This window comes from Daktulosphaira vitifoliae, unplaced genomic scaffold, assembly GCF_025091365.1.
Source record: "Daktulosphaira vitifoliae isolate Bord-2020 unplaced genomic scaffold, ASM2509136v1 Scaffold_4, whole genome shotgun sequence".
Taxonomy (NCBI): Eukaryota; Metazoa; Arthropoda; class Insecta; order Hemiptera; family Phylloxeridae; genus Daktulosphaira; species Daktulosphaira vitifoliae.
The window spans coordinates 21,438,146-21,447,201 of NW_026099575.1; the positions used below are offsets into that span (position 1 = coordinate 21,438,146).

Here is a 9,056-nt window from a genome sequence, read left to right on the forward strand (position 1 = left end):
CAATTATACATATTTGTTTTGAATCCATTTATATCAATAAAAATATTTCTTTTTATACAATATGTATAAAATAGGTGATAACATTAACGGGACAACTGTGCAGGCGTCAAATTTCGCTCCACAAAACAACTATATTGACTAACATTTCATAAACCCATGTTATTATCGATAACCAAAAAATCTATTTTTCTAATGATATCGTACATCATTACATTGCTTGATAAAATATTTACATGACTCAGTCAATGGGGGGGCACGTGGCTCTGTGCCCCCCTCTAAACACGCCACTGTATGTGTGTGTGTCTACATTTTCACACTAAAAAAAATTATGTCTGTGCACGACTATAAAATTCTATGTCAAACAATAATTGAGATAGATAAAAAAATTCCTGTAAAACATTACAAAAAGTATCATTGTTATTGCTCATTTTTTAGGGATTTAAAAACATCACGTATTTGTAATAATGACTTCATTTTCTTCAATTTGTCATTAAAATCTTAACAATACATGATAATGAAATTATTGGCAATGCCTTAAAAAAACATAAAAAACTATCACAACAAAAATAATGTTTTATCAACTAAAAATGTGTACATTATATATTCACTAGGTAGTTATTGTTTCAAGTAGTTTTTGCTAAACTAACCAAATAAGAACAAAACAATTTAAAAATCTCAAAAGCTTTTGAGCTCTTTTAGAACTATGTTAATTCGTTTGGTTTTTTTTTTTTTTGGAGTCGAATATTTCATTTGTCTTCATAATTTTTCATAACTTTTCGTAACGATTGTATAAAAAATATTTTAGCCTTTGTAATTTATAATAATTAGGAGTTTTATTATTTTAGCAATATTTGATTGCGAGATGTACTTTTAAAGAAGGAATTAAACAAATTAAGAACACGATATGATTATAAAAATAATTTCTATAATTACAGAAGAACAATAAAGCTTAGAGAAACTCAATCTTTCTAAAACTTTATATAGCTTCTTTATATTGAAATTTTATTGTGTACACTTATTATATGTAAGAGTCTTTGATCATTTTACCTAAGATTATTTTAGTCTCTCTACAAAATTTACTGAATATTGACCTTTGTCTATGTATATCAATAACTGTTATCATTGATTATAGATAGTATCTATACTCAATGCTATCATTTTTGTGTGATTACACTAGCAGCTGCTGTTGGCAGAAGACATTTTGTCATTTTACCAAATGGTGGGATGATAACAATCATTGGATCACAAATACATAAAAATTGTTTAATATATTTAATAATAATAGTCTCTATGACTGTGTAAACAATGTTTAATATAAAAAATAATGTTCTGTTTGAAAATGCTTAAATTTAGATTAAGTTGCTATTATATATATTAGCACCCTAGCAATATTACCAACTATTTAGTCGTATCTCTAAGTGTTCATCATATTTAACATGTAAAGTTATATTCAAATACTTCACTGGAAAGATAATTATTTTTTGTTAACTTGTGTTTCAAAAGTACAATGCTCGTCAAAAAAAAATTTTAATTTAATTATTTTTTGTATACATAAAAAATATTTGGTGTTTTTAGTTTATCAAAAATTAAAATATATCAACCAAATTGAACTATACATGTGTTAGAGTAAACTTTCATTGAATTTACATAATAACACACACACCAAAAAAACATAAAGATCTTTTTGCTGATCGTATAATATACAAAATATAAAACAACATTATTAATTGTACAGCAGTAAATATTTCAAATATATAAAAAAACTTACAATCACTACATTATACTTAAACGTATTAAAGTATTAATAATTTGAATAATACTCATTATTCTTATAAAATAAACAATAAATATAATCTATACATTGAATAGACATTTTTAAAAAATATACACTTAAAATTATATTATACAATTATAATTATAAAACAAGTTAATTCTTTAAAGAGTGATTGATATTGAGCTCCATATGATAAAGGAACGAATATGTTCTAAATTGTTATTTTTTATTTTATGGTTCGCTGCAGCNTATAGAGAGTGATTGATATTGAGCTCCATATGATAAAGGAACGAATATGTTCTAAATTGTTATTTTTTATTTTATGGTTCGCTGCAGCATTGTTGGTTATTTTCCATGTATACTTTTTTATCGCTAGATTCCACAACAACGACTTTGGTGCTGTTGACTGACAACGAAGTCACAGATTTTGCTTTATCATTTAATCCGGGAAACCATAATTGCAATTGATTATGAATCTGGTCGTAAGTTTTGTCTTTCGTCTCAGGTATAAAGAAGTATGTGATTGGTACAATTATAGTGCAGGCCATGGCAAACAACCAGAAACACCCGGATATGTGCAAGCTGTTTAATAAATATGGATATGCTTTGATAACGCCGAATCCCAGGACGTTATTCCAGAACATTAATCCGGACATGCAAACGTTCCGAACATTTGGTGAGAAAATTTCTGTATAAATAATATAGGGTACCATTCCAAGTCCAATAGAAAATGCAATCACATGCATTGACAAGCACAGTACGGGTAAAATGCCTGTGTTTACAGTATTGTCTAAAAATTTGGCATAAAAGCACCCGCCAATTATGTAAAGAGAAACGGCAGCTATTATGTATGTACTAATCAAAAAAAACTTTCTATCAGCTTTTGTTACGACGAAACAAGCTACGACGGATCCGAGTACCTGAACAAATCCTACCAACATTGTACACATTTCCGGTGACAGAGTACTTCCGCTCTGATTGAATATGTCTACTGCGTACATCAGTATAACGTTAATACCACACAATTGGGTACCAGTTTGAAATATGAAACCTATGATCAAAGCTTTAATTGTACTTGTTTCCAAGTAGTCGCCTATTGAAGCTGTGCACACCTGATCGCTTCGCATTGAAAGCGATTCTAGTTCCGTTTCTACTTCCTTGTCATTAGTAGTACCTCTGAACCATTTAAGAGACTCTCTGGCTTCAGAAATATTATTTTTTCTTACGAGACAGGTAGGTGATTCCGGAATATAGTACCAAATTACCATAAACGCTACAGATACTGCTAGACAAGCTATATTTAAGTACACATAGTTCATGAACGTGCCAAATACATATACGTACAAGACGCCAGCGTTGTACATTAGTATAAATAAAGATCCCAAAATCGCGTTCATACTTTCATCGCTGATTTCTCCAACAAACATAGGACTGTTAATAGCCGCTCCACTGCCACCGAGGCCACCCAAAAATCTAGCCAACAATAATAAATACTCTGATTTGCTTGTCATGATGATGATCCAACCCACTAGAAATGGTGCCATTGTCAGATATCCAGTGATTTTTCGTCCGAATTTGTCCGCTAAAACTCCCCATATTAATGTTCCAAGTATAGCACTCATATACCCTAAACTACATGACCAGGAGATTGATTCATCTGAGAGCACTACATCAAGAGGTGTATTTGAAGATTGAAGAAGTGGTTGAACCGTCGCAGGCCATCCAGTATAAACGCCATATGCAAAAGTAACAAGATTTGCTAAAACAATAAAAAAAAATTAATTAAAGTTTTTTAAATCGCTTTCACATAAAAACATTATGTAGAGAAATTATTCTAAAAGAATTAATGAACATGATTTTTAATATATTTTTTGTTTGTAAAATTCTTATATCCATTTAAATAATGATTTTTATAAAGGCTTTAGTCCTTAAAATCTTATAAGCCGTTATACAAGTTTAATAAAACTCCAATGTTTACTATAAACTTAGATTACAATGAAAAAAACATTAAATCTATGTACTAGAGTTTAAAGCTTTTACCTTTTCTAAGTATATACATCTACTGAACAATCACAATGATTGTAAAGGTTTTATTCGAGTTAAGAAAAATTTCGCAACAAGTTTCTACGGCTTTTTCAATTATCCACTATGTTTACAACTAAATTATACTCTTCACAATAATTGTCTAAACATAATGAACAATTGCATTCTCTTGATTACGTTTTTAGAGGAAGTTCAGAAATAATTTGATTATCCAACAAACATTTTAATTATACAATGTTTATTATAACTTGATAAGTACTAAAAAAATTTATTTCTCTATTCCAATAAATTAAATACTAATAAAGAGCATCTTTCAATGCATAAATAAAAATAAACATGTTATTATTTTTATGTTGATGTGTTGCCGAATATTTCATTTAACATTGTGACCTCAGTCATATACAATATCGTGTCATAAATTAATAAGACCATTTTTTTTCCTTTCATCGATTTAAAATTTATATTTTAATATATATTTTATTAATATATAATATATAATATAATACAATAAAATGTCAAACAATTAATTTCTAGATTAAGTGATACGTAATATATGTAGTAAATAAAATACGAGGTCAAACAACTTTTTAGGTTATTTAATACTTTTTAAAATTTACTGAAAAATAAAACTTTAACTTTAAAATATCAAATTTATGTGATCAGAATTCCAGAAAACGCAAAAATTTGAGACCAAACATTATAACATTTTTAAATGTTAGATTTTTTAATTAGCAAATTAAATGGTTTTTGGTAATAATTCCCTCTTTAAATTAATTAGAGGAATTATTCTTTCTTTTTTAGATCTAGCCACCAACCTTTTAATTTATTTTTATATTTTTTTAATATCTAATTTTATAATATGAATTTCATGTAAAAGTCTATAACAAAATTTAATTCTAATAATTATGGGTAAATTATTTTTTTTATAAATGAATTACATTTTGATGACCTATATTTTTGGAGTTTAGATTCTTGATTAAAATTTCAAATATATATATAGGCTAGTATTTGTTTTACCAATAATTTAAAAGGAGAATAAGTAATAAAAGAACACGTGATCTGACATATTTGCATTCTTAATTATCATGATGTATAAATTGTGTTAAGCTAATCTAAACTTTAAAATTAAAATATTATTAATTCAATAAAGTCAATTAGAGATGTTTCCCCAAATCTTATTTATATAAGTAAATAGAAACACATAAAATAATACTAAAATCATCGTATTTACCACTGAAATAATGTAAACAATAGCAAAAACTTATATTTATTATAAATGTGAATTGACACCAGATATTTAAGATTACAAAATTTTAACACAAATGTATTCATAAATCCAATTAAGAAAGTCCAAGAAAAAAAATCTTCGTCGAATTGAGAATTAAATATATTAAATTTATAACTGCTCTCTAAGATCTCTCGTTATACTTAATTAATTGTCTTTTAATGCATTCAAACCACTGAAGGAAATATAACTCTCAGTACTAGAATTTCATTATTCTTATAGTAAAAGAGCTGTTAATGATTACCAAGTAATCTTAAAAATCCATAGGAAAATAAACTATGTAAATCGACGGAATATTCATATGTTCTACGAATATTAGGAAACCAAATATTTTAAATACTTAATAATTGAACATTGTAATATAATCCACAATGAGAAGCAAGTAAAAAAATTGTTCTGCTGATACACCATACTTTATCAGCGATGAGCTAAACTTACTTAAACTTACTGGGCTATACATAACTCACAGATTAAAAAACAGATCTAGAATATTTCGCGTCGCATTTACTTTATGCTAATATAGTTTTTGTTTATACATTTTCAATGTCTTAATATGCATAAATCATAATTAAAAAAGTGATTATTGTTTTTGGTAAAGTGCTGACCCGGCATTCTTCTCTTGGTTATTTTATATTACAACAGCTAAAGTACACGGTCACGGACGTTCGAAATATTATGAATGTAATTTACGTTTGTATAATAATCACAACCTTAATAGAAAAATGTTCAACAAAAGAATACAGTAACCGTATAACTTTATGTAGTTTTATTATCCAGTTAGTTTTTGACAATTGAAATTTACATTGACCAGAAAATTATACGCTTTCAGTTAATTTTCCTGGAAAGTCCAAAGTTTTAAAAATTGATTAGTTAATTGTCTTTATTTATTTATTTAGATAACATCGCAATGACCGATTTGAAATTGTTTGATGATTTTGCAACACGCATCACAGCATGAGATCATGATAAAATCATCGCATGTAATTATTAAAAAGAAAAAAGTTGAGGCTAATAACCATTAAATCATAAAAACTACTTCGAAAGATTGAATAAATTAGTTTTAAAATTTTTATTCCAGAAAATTATCAATTACTGTCTAAAATATTAATTAAAAGTAATAATTTAACAAAAGACATGATTTGATTAAGTAAAGTTCTTAAATTAAATTAAATGAAGTTCTTTTCAACACACTAACCAGTTATGTTCCACACAACGTATTTTTCAATAAGATGAAAAACTAATTTATTTAAAACAAACATTTAATTAAGGAGGGTCAAGATTGTCTTGAATTAAGACAGGCATTGTGAATCTTTATTCACAATAAATTGTTATAATTTAGGTAAAATTTTTACTCAATAATTATATTTAATCAATTTTTAATATTTTATTCATTATATAATATGTTTTTTTTAAAAAATAACCGAAAAATTCCTTCTCTGGATTCTTTATGGACAATTAACAATAAATGTTTATTGATATAAACTTATCATTGATTATGTTAGGTAAAACTAACAAAGCGTGATGAGTTTGCTTTGTTTGAATAAAAACCAAAATAAATAATAGTTAAAGTAAAAGAAAAATGTTTAACTTTGAACTGTGTGTTTGGCATTATAAAATATCATTTTTTTAATAATAAACAAACGGTTAAAAATAATATTAATTTAAACTGACCTGTTAGAGCGGCAAATATTTGTCTGTAGCTGGATTTCTTTCGAGCAGTATCCATCATTTATAAACACTTATAATCCAGCACCAAATTGATTGATCAAAAAAAATGTGTAATTAAAAAAAATTTTGTACATAAAAGAGTTATTCTATTACTGTGATGGTAAAAAAAAGATAAAATTTAATTTGTTATTATTTTTTTTTTTGTTGCAACATTTATAGTTGTACTATGCTTTTGTATTAATTGCTAGTTAGTTATTTTTAAGCAAGACAGCATGCTGCAGCATACAGAGCGAACTGGTACCACCTTAGACGTGGTTAGCACTTGGTGTGAGACAGTGATCGAAATTTTTTATAATCACAGTCTAGTTAATCGCATATTGTATGAGTATTCAATAATAACATTAATTATCATGCGTATTTTATTCAGACTGGGTTGGATAATGCATACGGAATGCTTATCAAATCTTTATGTAAGGACCAATCGTTAAACATTTTGCAAGAATTTGAAATACCACAATTTTCATACTAATGATTAAAAATACAGTATCTGTAGTGATCAATTAATTGATTCCTATTAATTTTTATAATGTTTAAAAAATATAAATTTGTCTTAGATCAATTTGAACAAATAATATAAAGTAATATAGTAAAAAATTAAAATTCATATTACATTCTATGAAAAACAACTAATTTTTTTAGTATAAAGTAATAATGTATTTGTTACATACTTAATTTCCGGAAATTTATTTCAATTTTATTCATTTTTTTCTATAACACTCTGTAGAAAACGGATAGTAATGTGTTTCAAAGAGTAAAGTTTATGACATTATCTGTTGGTATTTAATCGGCGGTACCCATTGAAGACATTTTGATTGTTAAAGTAATTTAATCTTTTTTACATTTTCCATCATTTTTGGAATCATTTTTTGGTTCTTATTAAACGTAAAATAAATTAAAATAACAAATACACTTAAAATGTTTACTGAATTGTATTAGCAATTTTTTTGATGAACTTTAAATTTTAAATTTAATTAAAATATTTTTTTTAATTTAATTGTTGTATTAAATTAGATAAGTACTTTTTGAAATTTTAAATATTCGTCACATATAAATTTGGACTTCTTTTTTTATGTAAATGAAATAAGTACACATTAAAACAATCATGTAAAGAAATACATATCAGGCAAATAAAGTTTATCACTATCTAATTTTATGTTTATTTCTAGCACATTTGCACATAAGATAACATTAATTTGAATGGTAAAGCGATAAACCCAAATAAATTACAATGTTTTACTATAAATTAAAACTTATATTTTGGGTATAATTTATCTGATAGTACGACACATTGATTCTTATCAAATTCTTGTATTGTTCTTTAGATTATTGTAGAATAATTATTGTGATTTAACACGAAAAACTTTTCTTATCAATTTTGATAGCACTTAATTAATTACTGTCTATGGTTACAGATTTATAGATATTAAAATTATGGTCAAAGCAATTTATTTTTTGGGATGATGATTGTGTTTGTAAATAGAGTTTGTCCTTTTATGTATTCTAAGATAATTGACTATTTTAAACTCTACAATAATTTCATATTTTTATTTTTAATAATAATTTGAACTGTAATTATAAAACTGAGTTTTGTATTTTTTTCTCATTTAAATTTAGTAAAGTGATAAAATTTATAGATAAAAACATTACAAAAAAGTTTTACTTTTTTTTTTTATTGTAATTTTCTTTAGACGACTTTCAGTTTTATGAAATTTAAAATAGTATTTAAGATTATTGAGAAAAATAGAAAAAAATATTTTTCTAAATTATTTAAATCTATAGAATTTTTAACCACTCCAAATACTTAAATGCAGCCTAGCAAGAATAAAGACTGCTGGGCAAACTTCCTTTAAAAGTAATAGCAGAATCATATAATTTGTTAATCAAAATGATTATTTTCCAGTAAAAAGTAATATAAAATTTATGGAAATCCAAATTTTGTTAAAAAAAAATTATATATGCTAATGTTCTTATGCACAGACGCAATTTGGCGTTCTATAAAGAAAACTTAGTCCCTAATTCTGTAGCTAACACAACCAAAAAAAAAAAACTGTGAAAATAACATGTAAATTTATATTAAAATATTTATAAGGAGGAGAGACATTAAATTAATTCCCCAAATATTTTGTTCAAATTTCGTTAATGTACTTATGACTTGATTTTTATTGATTCATTTTTTTTTTTTTTTTTTATTTTCTGCTAGGAACATAATATTTGTATTGTAAACAT

At 25.5% G+C, this 9,056-nt stretch overlaps 1 protein-coding gene across 1 annotated transcript; it reads right to left on the reverse strand.

Moving 5' to 3' along the window:
- Window positions 1-2,029: 2,029 nt before the first annotated feature.
- LOC126904459 (facilitated trehalose transporter Tret1-like) lies at window positions 2,030-7,240 on the reverse strand. The gene is made up of 2 exons (XM_050683503.1): window positions 6,774-7,240; window positions 2,030-3,533 (listed from the first exon to the last, which is right to left on the reverse strand). The coding sequence occupies exons 1-2, from the start codon at window positions 6,829-6,831 to the stop codon at window positions 2,095-2,097; spliced, it is 1,497 nt and encodes a 498-aa protein (XP_050539460.1). The 5' UTR covers window positions 6,832-7,240; the 3' UTR covers window positions 2,030-2,094.
- Window positions 7,241-9,056: the final 1,816 nt, after the last annotated feature.